This window comes from Chenopodium quinoa, unplaced genomic scaffold, assembly GCF_001683475.1.
Source record: "Chenopodium quinoa cultivar QQ74 unplaced genomic scaffold, ASM168347v1, whole genome shotgun sequence".
Taxonomy (NCBI): Eukaryota; Viridiplantae; Streptophyta; class Magnoliopsida; order Caryophyllales; family Amaranthaceae; genus Chenopodium; species Chenopodium quinoa.
In genome coordinates, this window is record NW_018743021.1 from 1,836,872 (window position 1) to 1,863,467 (window position 26,596).

The 26,596-nt window shown below is 37.3% G+C and overlaps 3 protein-coding genes across 4 annotated transcripts; 1 reads left to right on the forward strand and 2 right to left on the reverse strand.

Moving 5' to 3' along the window:
• Positions 1-3,130: 3,130 nt before the first annotated feature.
• On the reverse strand, positions 3,131-11,008 carry LOC110730233 (double-stranded RNA-binding protein 3-like). Its single transcript, XM_021910016.1, has 4 exons — positions 10,782-11,008; positions 6,266-6,528; positions 5,405-5,667; positions 3,131-4,824 (listed from the first exon to the last, which is right to left on the reverse strand). The coding sequence occupies exons 2-4, from the start codon at positions 6,504-6,506 to the stop codon at positions 4,054-4,056; spliced, it is 1,275 nt and encodes a 424-aa protein (XP_021765708.1). The 5' UTR covers positions 6,507-6,528; positions 10,782-11,008; the 3' UTR covers positions 3,131-4,053.
• A 352-nt stretch (positions 11,009-11,360) lies between these two features.
• On the reverse strand, positions 11,361-19,091 carry LOC110730234. Of its 2 annotated transcripts, none has more exons than XM_021910018.1 (10): positions 18,654-19,091; positions 17,640-17,767; positions 17,457-17,528; positions 17,210-17,349; positions 16,575-16,689; positions 16,419-16,499; positions 15,276-15,410; positions 14,132-14,219; positions 12,274-12,466; positions 11,361-12,063 (listed from the first exon to the last, which is right to left on the reverse strand). In XM_021910018.1, exons 1-9 carry the CDS (start codon positions 18,949-18,951, stop codon positions 12,378-12,380), a joined length of 1,146 nt encoding a protein of 381 aa, XP_021765710.1. In that variant the 5' UTR covers positions 18,952-19,091; the 3' UTR covers positions 11,361-12,063; positions 12,274-12,377. The 2 variants fall into 2 exon arrangements, with proteins under 2 accessions (XP_021765710.1, XP_021765709.1); XM_021910017.1 differs by having other exon boundaries at positions 11,362-12,063; positions 12,158-12,466.
• A 1,090-nt stretch (positions 19,092-20,181) lies between these two features.
• LOC110730235 (vacuolar protein sorting-associated protein 55 homolog) lies at positions 20,182-22,663 on the forward strand. Its single transcript, XM_021910019.1, has 5 exons — positions 20,182-20,416; positions 21,459-21,593; positions 21,692-21,731; positions 22,039-22,126; positions 22,220-22,663. Exons 2-5 carry the CDS (start codon positions 21,495-21,497, stop codon positions 22,410-22,412), a joined length of 420 nt encoding a protein of 139 aa, XP_021765711.1. The 5' UTR covers positions 20,182-20,416; positions 21,459-21,494; the 3' UTR covers positions 22,413-22,663.
• Positions 22,664-26,596: the final 3,933 nt, after the last annotated feature.

The window sequence follows — 26,596 nt, forward strand, 5'->3', positions numbered from 1 at the left end:
CTCGCGGTGATCCGCGATGTATTTTTTCAAGTATCCCTTCCGGACCATGTCCTCTATCTGGTCCTTCAGTTGGATACACTCCTCAGTGTTATGTCCCGAAGATTTGTGGAACTCGCACCACTGATTTTTATTTTTTCGCTGATACCACTCTGGGAGTGGTCTCGGCTTTCGGTAACTCTGCTCCTCCTTCGTCACGCTGTAAATTTTGGCGCGTGGAAGAGAGAGCGGAGTGTAGGACTCGTATCTGCCTGTGTATGAGGCAGATTTTTCCTTCTTTGGGTCGCTGGCCGAAGACTGTTCCGAGGCCTTTGCCTTTCCCTTTGTCCTCTGGCCTTGGCCTTCAGACAAGGGTGTTTGTTTTTGCTTCCCTCCCCCAAATTGAGGTTGGGTTTTTGTTTTGTTCCACTCTTCCGCTCGGATGAATTTATCCGAGGCGCTCAGAGCTTCCTCCAAGGTCTGCGGGGTATGCATGACCATGAAGTCTAGGAACTTCCCGGGCTAAAAGGCATTCTGCATTGCAAAAACGGCTAGCCCCTGGTCCAGCTGAGAGACGCTGGATGACTCGTTGCTGAAACGGGTCAGATAGTCTCGGAGGCTTTCGGTCTCCCCCTGCTGCAGACCCATGAGTTCTGCAGTAGTCTTTTCTCGGTGGTTTGCCGTGGAAAACTTGCTCCTAAATTTGGAGGACAGATCATCCCACCCTGTTATAGAGCCTTGCTTTACTCCCTTGGAGATCCATGCTTGCGCGACCCCCTTGAGAGTGGTTGGGAAATATTTGCACCAAGTCGCTTCGGATCTGGGGCAAAGATGCATATGAGCCTCATACGAGGCAACGTGGTCCTTCGGATCCGAGGTCCCATCATATGTGATGTGCGACGGTATTTTAACCGTGGGCACGTGCTCTTCCAGTTTCCATTGCTCGAATGGGGAACTGGCGGGTAGCATAACGGCTTTGCCCTTGTTCCTGGCCGAAGGGACCGCGCTCCGCCCTCTTAGAGAGGTAGGAGTGGTTTTCGTCCCTGGCTGGGAAGTCTGGGCCTCGGCTGCAGGGAACGAGAGGCGACTGTGCACGCTCGGTTCCTTGCCGCCGAGTCGGTCGAGAACAATTCGGCGAACAGTCTCAGGTTCTTGGCGAGCAGATTCTGGCCGAGAAGCTGAGTTGCTGCTCTTATGCGTTTCCTGTCGGGAGGTCGAGGATCCTCTGAAGAATTGAGGGTTCTTTTTCCTCTCTTTTTCAGTTTTCCAGGTATCCTCTTCCCACTCTTCCAGTTCCCGGAAGGAAGGAAGTTTCCCACCATCATGGTCTAGCTTCCTCCGCTGATGCCGGGTATGCGGAGGAGTTCGATCGCGAGGTAGAGGCATATTTTGTGCCCTCATTGCCTCCATGAGCACTGCCAGCGCTCTTGCCACCTCCTCTGAGCTGGGCCCCGTCAAAGGGGTCCTCGGCTGAGTATGGGAATGAGAGCGAACAATTGATGGTTGGCTTTGGGGCACTGAATGTGTCCTATGATCGGACTGACCCCTGCTAGACCGAGAGTGACTCGGCCTATGATGAGAGTTATGAATTACGGGAGAAAGGGAATCCTCTCTGTATGATCCTCCCCCCGAGCTGGCACCCTTGGGAGAGTTCCGGTCCGGTGAGGGTGATGGTGTAGGGGTTTTAGGCTTTTCGCCTGCTCCTTGACGGAGGCTTTTGCTCTTGCGGTTCTTAGCCATTGCTACTAAGATAATTGCAAGATGATTTTGGTTAGAAACTTGGCTTAAAGATTTTTGAAAGTCTTCCCCACAGACGGCGCCAAATTGTTTCGGGTGAAAACAATGGGACCTTGTCGAAGGTCCGATGAAGTGGAGAAGACTGGATTCGGTCCAAGTGATGTTGGTTCGAAGGTTTCCTGCACAGTAAACACACGTAAACTAGCCTCGGGGGTGTTGCCGAGGAAGGCCCCTCCGATGATAAAGTCAGTACAGTGTGTAGAAAGAGAATGCTATGCAAGAGAATTGATTGCTTGAGGCTTTGTTTGAATGAATGTACAAATGTAATATTGATGGCTTTTATACCTTTGCATATATGGAGAAGTTGGGCCTTAGCCCAATTGACTTGCCTTGATGACTGATCTTTGACTTTAGCACAATTGGAGAGTTGAACCGTGACCTTGGGCTTTAAATTGGATCATTTAATGACTAGGCCCAATTGGACTAAATTGGACCCAAACACATTATATAGGGGAATGTTAGATCAAATGTTCATTTTTATGTGTTGATACTTGATATACATAAAAGCCAAACTTACAAAAACGGAAAAGAAAAAAAAAATACACCTTGGGTAGAATGATAAACAAATGACAAATTATTTCACCTTATAAAAAATAAAAAATTTGAGGCTTACTAAGATATACTTCCTTGACAGTTGACATGTTTCCTTTATGTGCTATTTGAAACAATTTTAAAAACCGTAAAAAAAGGGGTGATAAATAGTGTAAAAATCAAAACGGGTTAATTAAAAAAAACTGAGGTAGGCAACAAAAAAATTCAGCAAGTTGTGAAACTCATATTGGATTTTAATACTTTTGCAAGTAAAGTCCACCTTTGAAAAAGATATAAGCATTACGAGTCCTTAAAAGTTAAAACTGCATGCATCTATGCAAGGAACCAAAACTAGAAATATTATCATTTGTAGAACTATTTACTCCGTATAATTTGCATGGTGATTATGACATGCTTAATTGAAACTTTGAAAGTGTATCCAATGCTTGTATTCTGCACCTACATTAAATGCATAAAATTCTTACTCCCTCCGTCCCCGAAAGAACGACCCATTTGGGTTGATTTCGAGGGTATTAAAAAAGTTAAATAAAAAGAAGTAAAAGTATATTAGAAAGATAAATTTACATGGAGTTTGTAAAAAAGTGTAGAGAGAGAGAGAGTAAAGTACATAGAGAAACAAAATTTTATATGGAAAAGCTAATTTTGCACATATTATTGCAAATTGGTGGGGATTTTAATGCAAATAGGTCATTCTTTTTGACAAATTAGGCCAAATGGGTCGTTCTTTTGCAGACGGAGTCACGGAGGTAGTATCAGTGTTCCGTACTTACTTTTTTAACAGCAATACTCCCTAAAAAGAATCATATCATAAAAGAAAAATTCCTAGAGTCTGCAATATGAATTCAACGACATAACGTATACAAACAAGTAGCTGTTTCCCACTCTACATCTTATAATAATTGGTACATATTTTGTTGTCGGCAGAAATACGAAAGCTAGTCTTCGTACTCTGTATTATAAACAACACTTCAATACTTAAAACACTGCGCTATCGCAGCAACTCCCACGCCGTCAAATAATAAACAACTACTCTATTGCCTTGAGAAACCAATACTCAATACATTTGTATACATCTCCGTATAGGTAGATCCGGGTTCAGTTCTCATTGGTCGGGGGAGTCGAAATTGGACCTCTACCAGAAAACAAAGGATAAAGAAGAAATTCCGATAGTTATGCTATGAGCCAGTCGAACCAAAACCAACTATTGCTGCAGTCGAACCAAAACCAACTATTGCTGCAGCCAAACCAAACCCAGTTAATGTGGCCGTCGAAGCAAAACCAACTATTGCTGCATTGTGCTTGAACAGTTGAACAGCCACCGGTGTGAAGTTGAATATAAATAAATAAAGACGGACATACAAATCTATGATTGCCCTTCTAACCATTCTAAACTATGTATGCTCTCACTTCTAGATAATCCATTTGTTTGCTAGATACCAATAACAAATGGCATGCTCAATTTATAGTGTATCTAGGGTTACTTCTACAATCCCCAATGGACCCCTCTTTCAAGACATGGGTAAATAGATGTCTCACTCCCCCTTCCCTACCTACAAAAATCTCATCAAACCATACTATAAAACTTACAGATATTATCGGTCAGAAGGTACATTGTGCAAGCTTTGTTTCCTTCCCCCATGTGCCTTCTAGCTGCCACTGCAGTTGCTGGATCTTCCTGAGTATCCCAAAATTTGTAGGCAATGCACTCAACTTGCCTAGAAAGTAGAGCTACTGGAGTGCATCACCGGTGACTTTGCCAACACCCTGATCAATTTTACCATTGTCAGATTGCACTGAGGGTGGACCCATTGTCATGGACAAGTCGTTACCAACATCAGAGTTTCTGTGATCATGAGTTGGGCTAGAGTCAACCACACAGACTACAGAATCAGAAGAACCTTCGACAACAAATGTTTTTCCATTAAGTTGGCAATTCTTCATGGGCAAATTATCCTGATCTGAACTTGCCAAACAATTGGAATTTTGACCTTGATTTGGTACTTGGACATCAGATAAACCATTTTCATATGGTTGAAAGGCAGTTGGAGTACCGATATCATTACTGACCAAAACACCCATGATCCCAGCATGACTTTGATAATCAGAATCACAAGGTTTCATCCGGTTTTGTGATTTCTTTGAAGAACGGGGTTTCTTTGGCTTCTTCACTTTTACAGTCTCCATTTGTGGAGGAGCTGTCTCTTGCATCTTTCTTTTGCTTGGGATAACTGTATACAGAGGTTTGTTGTCAAGTTTCTGACCTCCAACAGAACCACTTGACCGAATTGCAAGCAGGGCAGTCCTTGCAGCTTTGATCTCAGCATCCTTTTTATTTCTTGCAGCAGCCCCAATGTACTGAATAGCCCCTATCTCAACAGTACAAGAAAAGACAGCCGTCTTACCAGGGGTGTCATCCTTCCGGCATATGTAAGTAGGAATTGCATAATTCATCTTCTGTGCATATTCTTGGAGCAAATTCTTGCATAAACCTGTCTCATGCTGACAAAAATAATTGCAGTGATAAGCCAGTATAAGATTCAATGACCCATAAATTGAACCGAACCTGAAACTCAGGGATCAAACACAGTAGGACTGGAGACACTCTTACACTTCTATTAAACAGATAGAGGTTGCAATTAAGATTACAGAGCACTGTCATATTTAGCTTAATGTATCATGTCTTGAAAAAGGCCTTGTTGAACAGTAGTCAAAGCATAGAGATCTATTTAGCTTTAGTAGCAAAAATGATTGAAGATTAGATTAATCATGTCTAAGCAAATGATTTTAGTTAACAATGGTTACTTGTTGACAGTATATTTAAAATTGCACTGAAGCTGGCTTAATTTTTAAACAATAAAAATTTCCTCTAACTTCCTCTCAAAGTGTGCTCAAGTCAGCCAATAAGAAACAGAAAAGGTGCACACCTGAAGCAGTTCATCAAAATATACCCTAAACCTAAAACAAAAAATGAATAATAGTACAATACATTCAAGTAAAAAAAAATTTCACCTAAACTCATTATTGGTAAGAATGTAAGATTATAACTGATATGCCTCAACTGGTAATTTAACTCACTTACCACAGGCACAGCAATCGAATCCTTCTTACCCCCGCTCTTAGATAGATCCATTAATGCAATTTCAGCTGCTGATTGTTCTGCTGCTTTCCGATTGAAGAAACCAGGCAGTGATTCATATCGGACACCATCCACGATCACAGTTGACCTGAAAGAAGGCTCATGTGAAGGGCCTTCTTTAGTTGTCTCATACTCAGGAGTCGGAAGCCCAACCTTTTGGGCATATTCCTGTAATTGGCTCTTGAATACATAACACTTTGACACACCTAATTTAAGCAACCAAAAAAATTTGATTTGAGGCCGTTAAAATTCATTCATATTGACTTTCATCTTACATGAATGCTGCACAGTAAACGTAAGGAGTAGACTTTAACTTCTAAATACAGTAGTTTATTTATAATCTTACATAAATGCTGCACAGTAAACGTAAGGAGTAGACTTAACTTCTAAATACAGTAGTTTATTTATACATATAGAAGTAACTTGAACTCGTCAGATAGCAACATACGAAGTATATAAAAATGATGCAATATGATAAGATTTAAGGAACATAATGACCCTTCCACAGCAGTTTGTTTAGAAATAATTTCTGTTTAAGGGAGCAAAGAAAGCTAAGTGGATTGCAAGAATTCATTAGAATGGACACATAGGAACTGAATCCAACAAGCCAAACCAATCCAATAGAATTATCCTACTAAACAATTCAAATGCGTTGAAGGTTGGCAAAGCATAACTAAATCAGGAAATGATCTAAATTATTGTCCTTGAGAGAAAACCTAGCAAGCAAGCCACCCCAAAATAAAACTCAACAAACAAGTGGTAGATTACTAGATTTATTTTCAAGCCAGAAATTTTAAAGTTTACCAGGAACAGATGGAGCTTGTAAACTTGGATCACAACTAATTCCCAGATGCATAGGAAATTCCTTTAAGTTAACAGGATTACTTTGCTTCTTGTTCTCAAAGGATGTCACCATTTCTTTGGAGCAGAATTCAAAACTTGATACAGCAGTATGTTCTCCAATTAATTGATCATCAAGGCCATGGCCATCAGACACAGCACCCTCCTCAAACTCATCAGAAACATTTACTTGAGTAGTTTCCATCCCCCTAGATCAATTCCGTTCCCTGATTGGTTTTCCAAAAGATAAGAAAAGTCAATGTTAGATTAAAAGTAAATTGCATATACATACACATGCACACAAATTCTGTGAAGATGATGTCTCTCTCTATACATGGTCTGCAAAGTTGCAAGCAGGTCAAGGCCAACAAGTTCACATCTATCAGTGAACGTGCTTCAATATACAAGCTAAAATACAAAAAGTGCCAGCCAATCACATACAGCACCACAGCTGGCCAATACACAAAATTCACGACCAACACTTTCTCCAATACATGAATAAACCACCCTTTTTTTTTTTCAAAAGTTAAGAGTTAAATTGTGACTCGAAATCTAGTAGGGCTGACTTTGAACGATTATATCTCTCAAACTACAACTGATTTTGAGGTGATTCAAGTTGGAGGTGATAGCTTGGTTCAAGAGTTTTCCAACGATAGGTCATATGCCCAATTCCGATAAGAAACGAGAAAGTTATGACCGTTTTACAAAAACCTGACGAAACTGGAAATTTGCAACGAGGCTGCAAGCTATAGCTCTATGCGAGTGAGCTATAGCTCGGCCCTTTGAGGACTTGCGGCAGGCAGACCTAGCTTCCGAGGTATAGCTCGGTTGTTAGGTTATTCTAGGATAATTTATGGAATATTTCCTAAAATTATATCTTTTCTATGACGGCTATTTGAGTATACTTGGGGAACAATCTTAGGGTTTTATTAGGGTTTCCTTGTGTTATAAAAGGACCCTTTAGTCGATCAATTAGATCATACCTTTTTTGAGCCACTATTCTCTCGTTCTTTCTCCATTATAGTGAAGAAGCTCTCGAATCCCCCACCCGTGGATGTAGGTCTATTTTGACCGAACCACATAAATCCTTGTGTTCTTTGTTTATCTTCTTTATTGTTTTTCTCGTTCTTAATTTCATTCACTTGTTCCGCAGTAATCAAACACAATTACACCCTAATTTCCTAACAAGTGGTATCAGAGCCAAGGTTTTAAGGTCTTAAGGTTTAGGTGTTTATAGGTTAGTTTGATTAAATTATGCCAATGAAATTTGATATTGAGAAATTCGATAGGCAAGTGCACTTTGGCCTATGGCAAATGAAGATGAAAGCCATCTTGGTTCAAAGGAGCTGTCACAAGGCTCTTGAAGGTGTATCCAACAAGCCTTCGGGCATGACGGTGGATACATGGGAGGAGATCGATTTGAAGACTTTTTCGGCAATTCAATTATGTCTCTCTAATGATGTTTTGAGAGAGGTTGCCAAGGAGACGACTTCTGCGGGTTTGTGGTTGAAGTTGGAGTCACTTTATATGACAAAGAGTGTGACCAACCGTCTACGACGACTTCTGCGGGTTTGTGGTTGAAGTTGGAGTCACTTTATATGACAAAGAGTGTGACCAACCGTCTACTACTCAAATCTAGACTTCATGATCTTCGTCTAGAAAAAGATAAACCGCTTAAGTCTTATTTAGATGAATTCTTCTCTATTATTATGGATTTGCAAAACATCGATGTTGAGATCGATGATGAGGATATGGCTATTAGGTTGTTGTGTTCTTTACCGCCTACGTATAAGCATTTTCGAGATACTTTATTGTATGGTAGAGATGATTTGAGTTTGGAGGATGTTAAGGATGCCTTAACTCAAAGAGATTTAATTGACAATAAATTGGTTAATAAATCTGATAATTCGGCTCAAAATAATGCTTTAGTTGCTCATGGTGGTAATAAGAATTTTGGTAAAGGAAAAGTTTGTAACTATTTTCATGTGAAGGGTCATATCAAAGCCGAGTGTTGGAAATTTAAGAAGAAGAATGTGGAGAAGTCCAATGAGGACAAATCCGCAAATATTGCCAATACCAACGATGATGATGATTATGCACTTTAGGGTTACGAGCTTTGGGGTTGCGGTTTCTACGATCTCTTCATGATAAGTTCCCCTTTGAGATCTCTTGGTAAAACGAGAAACCGTGTGGATTTTTGGTATGGAGTCTATGATAGATTGCTTTTGATTTTCATTTGTGATAAATTAGCATTCTTGGTTATGCATTAGATTTTGTTCTAGTTATGCTATTTCTTATCTCAATTTTGGTACTTTTGTGATTAACTAAGTACAATTGCAATTCAGAAATTTTTGATGTAATTTTTTATTTTTCTAGAATTGCTTGAGTTTTTTTGGTTTGATTTTTTTAGATGAAGAAGTGTTTGAAGAGAGTTTGGTCAATTTTGATAAGCATGCTTCGCGTCGGGACATTATACTCTCAATCTAGGCCATGTGATGGTTTTGTGTACGGAATTTTGTGTTCGAAGACGCACCGGTTCACAAGTTATGGAAGATGTCTGTTTGGTGATAGCCTAATGTGAGTAGGCTTATGGAGTTTTGTTTAAGGTGGAGGTTTTATGTTTTATTATGAGCATTACTTCTTGGTTTTTGGTTCAAGGTGGAGTTACCTTGTTTTTTGGTCGATTTCAAGTCAAGGTGGAGATTGTTAAATTGTGACTTGAAATCTAGTAGGGCTGACTTTGAACGCTTATATCTCTCAAACTACAACTGATTTTGAGGTGATTCAAATTGGAGGTGATAGCTTGGTTCAAGAGCTTTCCAACGATAGATCATATGCCCGATTCCGATAAGAAACGAGAAAGTTATGACCGTTTTACAAAAACCTGACGAAGCTGGAAATTTGCAACGAGGCGAGCTATAGCTCTATGCGAGTGAGCTATAGCTCGGCCCTATGAAGACTTGCGGCAGGTATGAGCTAGCTGCCGAGCTATAGCTCGGTAGTTAGGTTATTCTAGGATAATTTATGGAATATTTCCTAAAATTATATCTTTTCTATGACGGCTATTTGAATATACTTGGGGAACAATCTTAGGGTTTTATTAGGGTTTCCTTGTGTTATAAAATGACCCTTTAGTTGATCAATTAGATCATACCTTTTGAGCCATTAGATTTAGGACTCCTTGTATTATTCTCTTGTTTCTTTCTCCATTATAGTGAAGAAGCTCTCGAATCCCCCACCCGTGGATGTAGGTCTATTTTGAACGAACCAAGTAAATCCTTGTGTTATTTGTTTATCTTCTTTATTGTTTTTCTCGTTCTTAATTTCATTGACTTGTTCCGCATTAATCAAACGCAATTACACCCTTATTTCCTAACAGTTAGATTGAATCACATGTTAGAAGCTATAATGCTAACGAAAACTAGTTAAGTACTCGATCATAATTTAACCATCACGAGTAGACAAGAAAGCACAATTGACTTGAATCTTCTCAAATGAAGAGCCAAATTTTTTTCAGAAAAGAAAATAATAATATTCAGTACTCCCTCCGTCCCTTATCTACATGCCTTCTCTATATTATGTAAGTAATAAATATTAGAAATAGGCATGTAAATAACAGACGGAGGGAGTAGTAAAATTACAAAAGTGAGCTTCATCAATTGAGGAGTTGGAAATTCAGCAATCTTTCTAGTTAATTAAAATCAAATTTAAGGGGTTATCAATAGCAAATGCACTGAGCTTGAATTCCTTATTGCATGATTTGATAGCTTCGAGAAAGGCTCAAGCCAACCATTTATGAGACACAACCAAGCTATCTACTTGGTTTCACCCCTAGTTGAGGCTACCCGAAAGCAACTCAAACGAACAACTAGCATTAAAATTTCCCTATTTCAAGTTAGGAAAATCCCCGAAACCCCTAATCTTATTTGAGCGAATTAGCTAAAGGGTCTTTCAGCCAATAGATTTCATTTTCTTAAACATGAATTTACAATGTCTCCTATCTTATAATTTACATTTTCTTACTATCTAACTCAAAGATAGGCAAAGAAAGAAGAGTATGTCTGCCAATAGATTTCATTTTGTTAAACATGAGTTGCCTACGACGAGGCCGTCCCTGAGCCATGGGTCAAACCGAGGGAAAAACGGTACATTTTCACAGCTTCGTCCTAACTTTAAAGGTTTATAAACAAAATCTTGCAACAAATTAGCAGCCAAATTTGACACAATTAACAGCATATGCTCAAAATATTGCATAAAATTCAACATGCTAAAGAATATCAACATAAATTGCACAATACAAAAACGTTACCCACAAAATCGCTGGTTATAATGTTTCATAAGTTGAGTAATCATAATCAATAGTTCAGCAGTCCACCTTAAAGAACCCTAAATTGACTATACAGAGTAAAATTAACGGTAACCCTAGATTGTGAAATTGATAGATGTGCTATAGAAAAAGATAGAGTAAAAAACATCTTACCTTAGAAGCTGCTTCAATGGAAGAAAGCAAAGAAGCCGCTTCAATGGAGAATTCAGAGTATGCTTCAATGGAGAAGAGAGAAAGAGGTGTGCAGCGTAAAAGTGGAAAAAAGCTAACATAGGGGAAGTAATAACCAACAAAATTAATCACACGCATACATGTCAGCCGTCAGATCTATTATAAAAATACATCATCAACGGTCAACATTAATTCTCACTTAAGTTTTTTTTTAAAGAAATTCTCATTTAAGTTTTGTTGTGAAGATAATTTTTTTTACTAACTTTTAAGGAGAAAATACAAGGAAATTTATTAAACTAAAAGTCTTAAAAGTGTTTTTTAGAAGTTTAAATAGAAAAAAAGTCTATAATGGTGAATTAGTTTTGAACTCGTGATTTATGTGTTTTGAAAATTTATACTCGTACTAGATACGAAGTATATGATCAATTTCAAAGCTGGTTTCAATTATGATTAATTTAAAATTGTACGTAATTCAAACAGTTTTAACTTTATTTTGTATACGAGGGTAAGATTTTTTCATGACATTCAAGAAACAAACATCGACACGTGTCATGAGGGGGGGTTTATATTATTATAGACACCAGATACATGTACATTGACAGCACAATGTGGAGACCATTCCACTGCTTACTGAACACAATCAACAGATTCGTAGGACTACAAAATCTCATTTATAAGATGCGACATGCAATATACGTCGGCAAATAGCATCCCATTCCACTCAAGAATGTCAATGAGATGCTACAAGCACAAATTATGAAAACAGCGCAAGCTTCCCAACAAATTTCTTATGTAAAATGAAATGAAAATATAAATATACGAGGTAATTACAAGATTGATACATGAGAGGTATTCCACACAAATGAAAAATTTATGATGTTTCCTTGCTAGATTGATACTGTTTCCAGGGGGATCGTGGGCTTTATGGTGTGTACGTCTGCAATTTTGTACTCCGTAGAATTCTAACTTAATTCTGTCTTAGCTATCTTCCAGAGTTAATCAGCTTTATGACCAAAACTACCAACTGAAGACCAGAAACACTGCCTGCTAGGAAAAAAATGCTTCTTGGCCAGTTGCTGCTCAAAAATAGCGTTAGAAAAGGGATGTAGATGTACAGCAATCAGTTATAACAAGATGTAGCTGTTGAAAGTTGAAACAAGCCCCTGACAATGGCTAAATTTTCCCCTCAATCGTCTCCAGCATAACTAATACAACACAATTTTCTTCTGGTAACATGGACGTTCTGATACAAACTTCTAAGGGCCTGCACACATAGAACAAGGTAAATTAAGATCATCTTAAATTCTTAAGTACATAAATTAGGATCAAATTACCAAAAATATGCACAAGTCTAACACCTCTTGGGGCTTTTGTGGACATGTGCCTAGTCTTCCAAATGCAACTACAAAGTTGTCTCAATTGCATGATACAGAGTAACTTCACACATACGAGTAGAGGACAGAAGTGTACTAACATTTACTTCAATCATCATAATCCAAAACTGGAAATCAATAGATAACTTGTCAAAACGTTGAATCTCCAAATGATCATACTCTGTATCTCACCAACTTGATGTTTTTAGCCACATGATTTATTCATAGCTGCACCATTATTCACACTGCCGATAACCACCTTCTTTTTCCTTGAAGAACTCAAAGAACCTTCCACTAATGAACAGAAAAAGAGAGAGACAAGGAATAAAAGTTAATATTTCAAAGATAAAAGAAAAAGGCTAAACAGAGTAAAGTGCCATAAAAAAATACAGGAAATAGTTCACAATTCAATGCAGAGTCCAAATATGTCATTTCCATTCATTTGTGGGAACAGGACAGCACTTAATTTAGATACGCTAATAGAACAAGCATGACTCTAAAGAGCGATGAAAAGGTCAACTATACAATTTCAAGGTCAATATGCTTCATTTCTCGAAAATGCATAATAATGATTAAAGTTATTCCTTGAATAATTCGTTCAACTATATAAGGCATTCCTCAAACCCTTAACATATACTGCATTCTTCCAGGACCTTACTGTATTATGCTCCACCACCACCCACTAAATAAAAAGGTATTGATCCCAGATTTTCCAAAGGAAGATGGCAGTCATGACTCTCATACTCCAATTTTTTAACACTTTTCACTTTTAACAAATTTTGCTATTAAAAAAAAGATTGAAAAAATACCTAGAGAAATGTGTCAACTAAAATGAAACAACGGAAGTAGCTAATGTAATCAGCTAACAATTAATCTTTTTATTTCTCTTATTGATGGAACTAATGAGTAATGACTAATCTCTAAAGAAGGACAAAGTAATGATTAAACCAGAGCCAAGAAAATCTACTACTTGTTTAAAAATCATACCAAGTAGTTAAGAATCCAGCACAAACATGAAGCATATTAATATATTATGGTTACATCTTACATGTGCTCAAGAATTATTGCACTGATGATTCAACTCTTGGTATAAGCTCAGATATGTGATTATGTGACGACAGAATATAACAAAAGGATGAACTTATCAATAGAAAAGTATCTTGGGGAGCCAGGGGAAGCCAAAATAATAGTTTGCATTCTTAAACTCTCACATCCACTATTTGTGAATGGGTGAGTTTAACATTAAAAAATATTAAAGAATGTTCCTTTGGTTCTCCATGCTTTGCTATTTTCAGGTCTTTTTCAACAAAATATTCCCAAATGGACCTTATGGTCATAAGCCCTTGTGAGATAAGAGTTCTTACCCTTATTAATGTGCTTTCACAGGTGTTGCTTTGTGAGAAAATTTTATTTAAAAAAAAATTAGTGTCCAATGTAAAGCTTGGTTGGCAATCTTGGCATACAATTTTTCTTTCCCAAATTTCTAAACGACCTAGGGTATTCTGTTGATGTATTTTTTTTTATACAAATTGTCCTTCTAACAGAATTTTTTTTTTCCCTCAATAAACATACTAATTTACCAATTCAAAGAGACAGCTAGACATCTTTTTTCAAGGAAACACCAATCAAATAGCTAGCAAAGCAAAGTCTACAAGCAACAATAACATAATTCCAAGAGCAACTCTTAGGGAAAGGTTAACAGTCAAACTGTCATGTAGATTCTTATTAGATTGCAATAACACTTAGAAAACATATTTTCTCTAAGAACTACATTTTAGTGACACATCCGTAATTCACAAATCAAGTGATACATAATAAATTATAGTCATCTCAATTTTCCCTTTAATTAGATAAACTATCAATTCAATTAGACATTATGTTGCAAAATGAGGCTCTAACATAGCTAATTAAAAATCATAATGATACGGTATATATAGAGCCCAAATTGCATCTCCGTACCTTGCCATTCCCACACCACCTTTGATTCACCCTTCACAAGCTTTGGATAGCGGTCCAAACGAGAATCCGACTCCACCAAATTTTCAACCTAATTTGAAGAAAGATCAAATGAGAATCAGTATAAATACTATGAAAATAGAAACGTGTATATACAGTCCAAAAAAAAAAAGAAAGAAAAAAAAAAAAGAGTAAATAGTACCACGAAGTTAAACTATTGTACTTTTGACAACAGTACACAAGTACACAGCCAGTCACATTAGCTCACAGCTCCAATCAGAGATATTTTCCATTGGTGCCAAAAAGTTAATATTTGATTAAATGAGGATGGTAAATATCATACTTAATAATGACCCTCAGCTGTTAAGCAACATTGTGTTGCCAAGTAGACTCACAAGAGTCACAACAGGCCAAAATTTTGGAGAAACTTAAACAAAGAGCAAATGTATATGCTCCAAGAAAAAATATTATGGAGAATCATTAGCTTCTCACTTATCAACAAAAAAAAGTTTGCAAAAGAAACTAATTTTTAATTACAGAAACTAGCAACTCCTTACCAATAATTAATCATCAAGCTGATGATTGCAAGACATATCCAAACAAGATACAGCTCTATCTGGTTCATCTCATATTGTCTGAATTTTTTTATTAGAACTTAGTATTTTATTTTATCTGAACTTATTTTATTTTGTTTCAAATTATTTCATTAAAAAATTTGAACTTATTTTATAATCTAAATTATTTATATGAAACAAACAGACAGACCCTAAACAACCCACCTACAAAATCTGGGTTGATATAGGGAAGTTCAAGGAAGCACAATGTAAAAAGGGGATTAACAGAAAATAAGTAATCAAATTAAGTAATAGTTTCATTTGCAGACAGCCAATCGACCCCCCCCCCCTCTCTCTCTCTCTCTTTTTTGTTTTTGGTTGGGGGAGGGGGGTGAAGAGTTGAAGACAGTTAAGTTAGCAAATATTATTGACATGAGGGAATGCAGCTAAATTTTACGTGTTACCTGTTTGCAAGGGAAAAAAAGAGCACTGGGTGACAAGTGAGAGGAAACAACGTAATTACACATGTTTGAAGATTCTAAAATACATTAAGAACTCCAATGATAGGGGGTAAAGAAAAAGGAGAGAAATACCATCTTCCATAGAAAAGGATCTCTTCTTTCCTTGGGACTAAGTATATGATCTCGGAGCCTTGAGGCAATTAACCAGGGTTCTCTGTCACCCATGCTTCTAGACATTATAGCATTGTCCTCAAGTGTGTCACAAACCTGACAATTTTTCAAAGAAAATTTAAAAACAGTGCATAAAAATGTCAATAAAAAGAAGCATTAGCTAGACATTGTCATGAGAATGAAGTCAATAAACAGATTACAGATTTAAAATTAGCAGCAGCTTCCACACTTCAGAATTTTCAATAGCATTCATTTCCTGCAGTAGGACCAGTGAGTGCTCTTCTCATAATATAGCTGATTTACAACCCAATACATTAGGCTATTTTCTGTAATCAACATTTTCAATTGTTTTAAGGCTAGATATTTCATGAAAGTATGAAATAATGTCAAGCATGGAAGATGGTTCCATACTTTCATTAGCAATGAGGTAGTGGGCACATGGAAAGAAAGTAACCAACGGATATGCCTACAAGGTCCTACTTTTCCATTGTAAAGCTGCAGTCAGTTTCATAGATATGAGCATTCTATGTACACAAATGCAATCAGTTTATTTAGCTAGTACTCATAGAGACATTGCACTCAAAGTACTTTCTGAAATCCTGATCATTTGGTCAAAAAGTTACATAAGAGAGTAAAGGTACTCCACATTTTATACCAAACTGCAATTCAGAGACATGTTGTCCACATCATGACTGCAATGTTTGAAACAGAATTTATAGAAGCCATGTTTTGATGACCACCCTCAAGAGTATCTAATTTAAAAGTCAGTTCCATACTATGAATTCTAGGTGCATATTAAGATAAAAACTACGGCTATTATCAACAAAATTCTATATAAAGGAGGGCTTAGGCCCTAGGCCCATGCCACAGGAAAAGAAGAAAAAAAAAAAAAAAAAAAAAGGCTAATTATGATCAGGCTTGATTTCAAAATTAATTTCCAGGATCACCAGCTACAAGCCTACAAGTATCAACTACTCATAAACAAGCACCATAAATCTTCATAAGTGAGCCACTGTGAGTCTGTGACATCCAATACCTCAGTCTTGCACCAACTTAGGTATTACATTGTTTGAAGTATTAAGGAAGGTATTGCCAAATGCTAACCTGATGGTAAAGATGTTCTGCTCTTTTTGTCAAATACCATCTTCTTCTAATTCTCAACAGCAACAATGTAGATCCTGCAAGCTGTAAATATCAATATCATCATGATGATCACGAAGTTCATTCTACATTTTTAGAGTTGAGATAAGAGTTGAATACCAGTACAAATACTGCCATGAGAAGTAAAAGATTCTTAGCTACCCATTGCCGAGCACGACAAGTCATTGATTTGTAACTTTCAGCTAATTTGACAGGACACTTAAACTCTTTGACCCTGCAAGAAAAGATTCACAATATAATTTAGACTGATTCAAATTACAAAACCCTGTTACATAGTATGTGAATAACTCAGTTTGGTACAGGACAGAAGAACAGAAACACAGGCTGCAGCCTATCATATGATGTCAGAATAGCCCCTCTCTATCTATCTCTATCTCTCTCACCCATAAGCTTGCACCACCCAGGCAGACACCACCCTAACTTTGCGCTTAAAGCTTAATAGTTGACCATCAATAATTCAATTGCAGATCTGAGATAGTCAATCAAACCCATGTATTCAATACCTTTAATTCATTAGCACTAAAGGTTCAATTGGAAGTGTATTAGGGAACAACAGGAGATGAATTAAGTGCCTTAAGGTTTGATGAACAGGGTCAGCAATCAGAATCATGTATTCATGTTTGACCCCTTTTTAAGAGACGTGTGATCGATTTCAAAGTTAGAAGCTCTGACCGCAATCCTGATGATTAGTTATTCAATATAAACTGTTCTATTTTCTGTAGAAGAAAGCATACCTGTTGCCAATGGTTCTTGTATCCAACAGTCCACTAATGTCCTCCAATGCTTTTTCTTTTGCATACAGATACTTAATATCATATGCAGTAGAACCTTGGAATCCTTTGTCCAGCATGTTCTTTAACTTGTCCTCGGACACCTAAACAGAGTTACAGTAAAAGAAAAATCTAACAGAGTTAACCAATTCTGGCACTCTCAGGGGTCGAGTAAAAATTCACAAAGTCTGACAGCAGAGAAGTGACAAACCCAAATTGTCCCAGTTCCATCACATATATAATGTGCATGTGCTTCACACAGATGATCTTTTGCCCATACTGACTGTAATCATCAACGTAAAAATATAAAAAAAAAATAAGCCATAGCAAGGTGAGAAAATTCGTAAGTTCAGCCAAAAAGAACTGCACAAAAAGCATGGACACAACAGCTTACAAGTTTCTTAGCTGCTTCATAGATATCTCCATCTTCAATGCATGATTTTCCATACCTCCTATATCCTTGAATGCATTCCAACTGGCCCTTGTAACACCTTCCATTATTTGGACAAGGCTCACATGTATCTGTAAGATCAACAAAGTGAAATAAATTTAATCAAATCTTTAAAGTAACTGTAACCCTCTACCCCCAAAAGAATCGGTATAAGACTTTCATCTTGAACAGCTCAAGCAAACACAAACAAGAACTCCCGCTGCTTATAGATTTGTTTATTTTACTCTAGAGCATTAGCTTTTACATAGAGTTTAACACTCTGTTTGGATAGAAGGAATTGGTGGACAGAAAAGGAACGGAAGCATTTTCCTTTGTCTGGCTAGCAAAATAGCAAATAAAGGGGCTAACAACTATCATTGCGCAAAACAACATTGATACAACATTCCTGTCATCCAAGATGATTATTACTTGATAATTTTCCCTCCTCTTATCTAATATCCAAACAAGAGCAGTGGTATTCTTATTCGCTCACCGGCTCACACCGGCTTACCGCACCTCCCCTACTTGTTTCCTAATAGACCCTTGGTTTAATGACAACCCACTTCCATACCACTAAATGATCAATATAACTAACAGAAAATTCAAAGACAAGCAACATAATTCAACCCTTCTCTACTAGAAAATTATCAACCTTAGTGATAATGAATGGAAGAACATCTAAAATAGCAACTGTATGAAGCGTAATTCACAATTCATGCACATTTGGACCTCCTTCAACACCGTATAAATCACAATTCATATTGATTTGTACTTTGTTGCTTTATAGTTTATGATTCAATATAACTTGAATGCAATCAAAATGTATATAGATAATGAATAACCCAACTATTATCTTAGAATTCCCAGTAATTTAAACTACTTAATGCCCATAATCATGATATAAATCAAAGTTAAGTAACAATTAGAGCAACACAAAATAGACAAAGTTGCGACATGAAAGCAAAGAGTGAAGAATACCGAGCAATGAAACATCGTACTCTCCGACGTCGGAATCGCAGAAAGGCAAAGAGGGGCGATTGATGAAGCTGGATAAGAAGTTGCAGAAAACGGCAACAAAAGCAGCAATTGTGATGATAACAATGAGCTTGAGAAAATCGGATTTTGAAGGAAGTAAATTAGGGGGAGGTTCAATTTCTGCAAGTAATGAAGTAAGCGTCGAAGAAGAGGTAGGAGATTGAGAGTAATTTGGGATTGATTTGGAATTAGGGTTTATGGGAGATGATTTTGGGCGTCTTCTTGGTGTTGAAGAAGACATTGTTGCTGCTGCAGTGCTGCTCAAGTTTGGTTTGATCTGCTGGCGAGCAAAAGGAAGAGGATCATTCCAGTTTGTGAAGGGCTCTTTCTCTCTTCTCTTTTTTCCCCACTTGAGAAAGTGAGATTTGAGATTGTTTGATTTCTCTAATCAATTTTAAATCAAGAATAAGATTTTTTTTAAAAAAAAATTATTATTATTAATTTTATTTATTTTGTTGACAAGAATATGAGGTAACGAAATCAACAATACGACAAAAACACACAAGACATAGACAACTACATCAAGTGACAAAGCGTCAAAGCCCCATGAACCAATGCGAGCAAGCTTCACACGAGCTAATTTGCTGGATTCTGGATCAAGAGATGAAGTTGGAAGTCGCTTTGAGCCACATGCTCCACCTAGCTTAGGATTGAAGAAAAAAAAAATTACAAGTACTTCCTTTAGAACACTATAAAAACTGATTTATAAAACTTTAAGAGAATCACACTATGTTGTTCAAACTCGAATTTGGGTATACAAGATGTCGACTACTCCAACACTTTAAATTGTATATTTTTAAAAAGTAATACAAGCCAGTGTAGATTGTGTGTCGTGTCAAATTATGAGAGGATCCGACAAGTGATATCCAATGTACAAAAGAATATTGAAATAACATTAGTACTTATTGTGGATGGACATAATACATGTATGAATCAATTTTCTTAAATCAAGACCACTATAGAACTATGCTACAACTTAAAATTTGTATGAAGCAATAAAGTTTGAGTAGAAGTCAACTCATTATGATACACTAAGGTTCTGTTCTCATTGACTGAACTCAGCTGAACTGAACAGAATTGAGCTGAACTGAACTGAGCTAAGCTGAACTGAACTGAACTGAATATTTTATAAGAGAAGGAAATCAGGAGATGAGCTGAACTGAACTGAACTGAACTGAACTGAACTGAATTGAATTGAACTGAACTGAACTGAACTGAATTGAACTGAACTGAACTGAACTGAACTGAACTGAATTTCAACGTAAGAGAACAGGCCCTAAGAGTGTGTTCTCTTCGTGTAATTGAATTTAGCAAACTTGATTGAGCCTAATAACCTTAGTTTTACTTTATCTTTAGAGGCTTGATAAAATTTAAAACTTATTTTCAAGAATGGTGATTGAAATACATCTTACCCTTAACGCCTTAACTATTCATTTACTCGTAAAAATAAATTTTAATCGATAAATATCGAGTAGACAACAAGGCAACTAATTTGGAAGCAAAACAAAAGAATTGAGAAGCCCGCAAGTCATCTGGAATTTCCACTCTATCTCTCCAACCCTTTTGTCTAAGGGAGTGGTTCTACTTTGTACCTGTCTGTCGACGTGCCTGGATATTTCATCTAAAACTCTCGTTGATTTCTGCACTTTTTATTTCTCCATTAACAATTATTACTCGCCCTTCGAATCAAACATCATTCTCACCTGGTATGTTGTCAATTTACCCCTCATTATTTTTTCTGTTTTCAATTCACAAATCAAAACATGCTAATAATTCAATAGTTGATCTTCCAATTTTGATTATATTTATTAATGGCGATTAATCGTATGTAGAAATAAATTCAATCAATTCATTATATTTTTGTCTGTTAATGTGTGTTATATCATCGATTGAAAATGCCAACTGTGTTTCGAATAGATTAATCACTGTTACGTAATTGGGTACCTAGTTTTGATAAAATAGATCCGAATTGTATGAATCGCACTTGCTAATTTGCCATTTTTAGCGAATTAGGTCAATTAGATTATATTGTACTCTCTCTATTTAATTGGAATTTCCCCCATTTAATCCAATTAGCTCTTATAAAAATGGTCAAATGGGGCAATTCTAGTGAAACGGACGATATGGTTGCATTTGGTGTATATTCATATATGGGTTTATCTCTAAGCATGAAATAGGGTTGAGGAATGGAAGATGAAAACCTAACAAGCTGAAACAGAGTGAAACTTCATTTTTAGTCCAATTCACTTATTTGTCGCCGTGCTTGTGAAAGGTTTTTCAGTTCAGTTATAGTTTCTTCAATGAGCAGTATATTATTGTCGAACTTCGTATTTTTTGTTGTTGGAAGACTAGGGACTCAGAATTCTAGCATGATTAGATATACTCTCAGTGCTGAAATGGACTCAAGGGCTCATTGCCAGGCAGTGGAATGCCTATTTGTGACAAGAAATGGCCCCATCTTCATTACCGAATAGGAATTGCGCAAAATTGTGAACGTCTTTAGAAACATTTGAGGGCTATTCTGCCATAGTTGTAGCTATGTGGGGGATACTAATGGTAGTGCAAATTATTGTATGTTTGCATATTGTCTCGTGGACTCATTGGTGGTGAAATACTAGATTAAGGCGTGGAGCTGTTAGTATGTCTGCAGGATTGCTGTAAAGGATTTTCACAATAATAATTAGGGTATCTTTATAGATCGGTTTGCTTCTCGTCACTATACTTTATTTCTTTCTATTTCATTTTCAGGGATTTCAACCTATCTGGTGAGAGTGAGACAACATAATGGCAGACTTACCTGGTTATATGGTGACTTGTGTGCAAAGTGGGAAGCTTGCTTTTCTGGCAATTCTTGTATCTGGAGGAATTGTATTGCAAATTTTGGTCAGTATCAAAATCATGCTTTCCTTTCATTGTTGTTTTGAATCTTTTATAGATTAATCAATGTCTTACAAGTTACAGCTGCTTTATGCTGCTCGCAGGCATGTGCTCTGTACAATAACTGGTGGCCGATGCTTACAGGTACAAATGACTGAATATACTATGTACTCCATTCAATTTTGTGTATATGCACAAGCATATAAATTGAAGGAGAAGGTGTTGAGCTTGACTATTGGGATGCTTAAAGTTCATGTACACTTTTTGTCAATGTTAATCTCGTTGCTATGTTTCCTTAGGTTAGGTCATGTTTTTGTCAATGTGACTTGTCTATCAAAATGGTTTGTGACAAAATAGTTGAATTGCATAATTCTTCTAGTAAGTTTTGATGTGTCAAATGCTGAACCTTTTGTGCTAGACTCTGACACTGCTCGGGTTTATTAATTTGCAGTTATAATGTATGTCCTCCTCCCTATGCCCATGATGTTCTTTGCTGGATCTGATGCCTCTTCGCTTTTTACAGAAGCCTCTGATAACAGGTATTAGTGCTAAAATACTGTGAGATTTTCTAATGTCACAAATTCACAACACTGAATGTCATTCTTGTGCCCCTCTTTTTATTTGTCAAACAGTTGGTTGAACGCGACCAAATTTTTAACAGGGGCTTCAGTGGTTGGCAGTATTGCAATACCAACTATCTTAAAGCACGCTGGTATTATTGGTTGGGGAGCCCTAACCATGGAGCTTTCTTCCTTTTTTGTATTTATTTTAGCCATTATGTGCTTCATGAAAATGGATGACTATGATGAATATGCTAGCCTTTGATATATCTTGGTCTTGTTTTCGGTCCAGGAAGGTTGATATATGTTCTTTATGGGATGTGTTTTTTCCCTTGTGTATGTAATTTTGTGATGTGTAATTAGTAAATGAAATTGTTTGTCACAATTATCAACTTCAAATTAAGGTGGAGGGGTCGAGGAGGTTGTCATTGCAATTTGCAACTGTTAATTTTTAGGAAAATTGTGATGCTTTCTTTTGCTTCAGCTCATTAATGGAAAAATATTGTTTTTGGCTCATTAGTTTTTGTTACTAGTTTTTGCTACTGCAACTCTTTGCAAAAAAGAGTAAATTAACCCGACAAGTTCCAATCCGGTTTGAAAATACTCCTAAAATTTTGACCAGGTTTCTGATTTGCTCATCCCTGGTGACACTAATATTTCTTGAGATACCTTCGACATAAATACTGACCCTAGATTCATAGATTGCACAATTAGTATTGTATATATAAAAATAATAATAAAAAATAGAGTTCATCTCTATCATAAACATGATATCATTTAACATGCGACAATTTCATAAGGTATAACTAAAAATAAATGTACATCAAATTGAAGGAATGTTCCATTCTTTCATATACATACAATCATAAAGATAGTAGAATAAAGCAATTGGTTAGATTTACTTCTTCAATTGAAATAAATTGAATAAAATTTTTTGACTTGTAAGTGGAAATAAGTTGAATCAAACTAATTTTGAAATTCTCATGTTATATATGTAGCCAAATTGGCCGCTCAAATAGCATTTACTACCATTAGCAACGATTAGACATTTTTCCTCTCTACTTTTATGTCAAATCGTTGCAAATAATATGTAACGGAGGTAGTAGTAAGGATTATACTCGTGTCTCAGAATCTAGAGGTTCCGACCCTAATAAGATGCACACGTACGGAGTAATAAAACCCTCTCCTCTCCTTCCCAAGGATAAAGATAAACCCTTTCCTAGTTTCAAATCTTCCAAACGACTTTGCTCTCTTATTTTCTCTCTCCTCCGCATTACCAAACCAAATGGGTATTTTCTGGTGGAAGCGCAAGGACAAGTCCTCGGAGACTAAACCACCACCGGAGAATCCCAAATCAAAACCCGGCGAAGCGGTTGAAGGTTTGAACGGCGCCGTTGAAGTCCGGCGCCCTGCTACGACGGAGGTAACCGTTTTTGAATTTGGGTCGGTTGCTGCTTCCACTGATAAGGTTACGCTTGCTGGGTATTGCCCTGTTTCTGAAGAACTCGAGCCTTGTCGTTGGGAAATTCTTCCTGCTGATGATTCTAATGCCCCCCAATTTCGGGTTGTTTTCTGATCATTCCCTTTTTTTTTTTCAATGTTATGGAATTAAGGGTTTTCTTGTATCTGAATGTTATTATTAATGGAAAATTCTAAAGGAAATTTGGGGTTTGATTTTGAATTTTTGGTTGGCTGATTGATTTCTTGGCATTTCAATTGTTGATTGAATTAGGGTTATAAATGATTGATTTTTGTTAGTGTTTTGTGTGTTAATGTAGTTAGTGTATTTTAAGCTCAACCTTTTGTTGATTAGTCATTTTTGTAAGTGTTTGGGTAGGTGAAGTGTAAGAGTGTAAGGATGTGTGGATTATCAATTATGCATGCTGAGAGGTTAGGAATTGCTGACAGTTTGAGAACTGAAACAATTACGATTTCTAAGCAGTAGAATTCAACTAATTTATACCCTTTGCTGCTATGATAATTATGGATGAATTTGAGTCGAAAGAGAGGAAAAATAATGGTTGAGGGTGCGTGGTTCGTGGTTGTCGAAAACAGTTATCCCTTAGTTTTTCATAGGAAGGGAATCAGGGATCTTTAAGGAAAGTTGGACTTCTCCTGTACCATCCTTATGCATAATTCTTTCAGTTTGTGGTCTTCTTGACTAAATAGGTGGTGTTCTACAGAAAAAACCATTGAAATTGGATGAATTTTAGGTGTTATGAGGTGTGATGAAATGTATAATGACTCAGATTCTTGATGGTCATCTCATTCACTAATGCATACCCTTTATCCTATTCATCTCATGCAATCAGATTCTTGAAATGTATAATGTGCTCTATTAAGAGACTTTGCTTTTCTATTTATCCTTTCACTCCCATAGTCCAATTACATACCCTTTTAACAGAAGAACTATGAAAAATAGAGGATTGTTTTTTTCTTTTTTCTCCTTGTTATTCTGTGAGTTCTTACCCTGAAGTCTATCTATGGTTGATAGTTCCAGATAATGTCGAAGCTCTAACATCAATATTTCATGCACATGTCTACACTTGCCTAGTTTCTTTTTTCATTATAGTTTGTTTGGATAGCAATGTGGAAGAGAAAGGGAAGGGAAGGGGGAGGGAGAAGGTAAGGTTACATTTTCCCTCCAAATCTTCCAATATTGGAAGGATTTGGTTTATTAAAGAGGGAGGGAAAATGAATCCTTCCATTTCCGCTCCTTCCCTCCTATCAAAAGGTATGTTGGAAGGATTTGGTTTATTAAAGAGGGAGGGAAAATGAATCCTTCCATTTCCATTCCTTTTTCCCTCCAATTCTCTCAATCCAAGCAATGTGTTGAAGATTTTACAAAAGGATGAATTGTAGAAATATCTTCGCACTAGATGATGCGAGAGGATCTCTGTTATTATCTCTTTTGAGGATCAACCCTTTAACTCATTGAATCGAGCAAATTGTAGCTGATGTTAAGATAAAGGCTAGTGATCTAACTACTTCTGAACGGTGTCTGTTAGGACTGTTGCTATAGCTTACAGCGGATACAGCATGAACATTGACATACTCTTGACAAGGATGCAGACAACATGTACATTGCCATATTTTGACAATAATTTATACAGTGTAAACAGAACAATGTTACAATTAGTTACAAATAGGGGTGGGACTTTTCAAACCGAACCGTGAAACCGTCCGTTACCGAACCGAACCATCACGGACCGAACCGTTTATAACCCGCTAATTTTAAACCGAAAACCGAACTGAACCGTATAATGTCTAACCGAAATCGAACCGAACCAATTAATGTTAACCCGTTACGAACCGTAAACCAATAACAAACCAAACCGTTTATAAGCCGAAACCGTTTGAACCGATTAATGTTAACCCGCTAACTGTTTAAACCGAACCGTTTATAAACCGAAACCGTTTAAACCGTAGGAAAAAACCGTTTAAATCGAACCATTTACAACCCGCTAACCGTTTAAACCGAAATGTTATAACCCATTAAACCGTTTAAACCGAACTATTTTCAAACCGCAACCAGTTTAAACCGATCCGATTACAAACTATTTAAACCGAAACGTTTACAACCCGTTCCATTCAAATTGAACTATTTACAGCCTTTAACAATTTGTTAGAATTTCACGAAATATATTTGATGTTTAATGTAATTTAACAGTACAATTTTTTTTACATATAATTATTGATTTAAATTTGTAAATTTTTTTGCTATTATAAAATTAAAATTATATTCTTGTATAACTAAATTAGGAGTTATAAATTAAATAAAAAAATGAAAAAATTTGGTCACCCACCCAATCCAACCACCCTCCACCCACCCACCACCGTAACCCACCCTAACACCACCCCCGCCGTCACCCCAGACCCACCCTAACACTACCACCCACCCACCACCGTTACCGTAACCCACCCCCACCCCACCACCGTTACCGTAACCCACCCCCACCCCACCAACGTCAACCCAGACCCACCCTAACACCACCCCCGCACCCACCATAATTACCGTAACCCACCCCACCACCCACCGTAAATAAAAAAACCCAGACCCAAACCTTACCCCACCCCATCCACCAGCGTCACCGTAATAAAAACCCAGACCCATACCCCACCCCACCTACCACCATCACCGTAACGTACCCCACCCCACCCACCACCGTCACTGTAAAAAAAAAAAAAAAAAAAAAAAAAAAAAAAAAAAAACCAGACCCAACCCCAACCACACCCACCACCGTCACCGTAACACACCCCACCCCACTAATCCTGGGCACCGTGCCGTGCCGGGCCGCCGCGGGCCGTGCCTGGCGGGCCACGGGCTGGTTCGTGCCGTGCCGGTCGTGCCGGCGTGCCCAGGATTTCGTGCCGTGCCGTGCCGGCCATTTACACAGGCCAGCCCACGGCACGGCACGGCCCTCGTGCCTGGCGGGCTCGTGCCGTGCC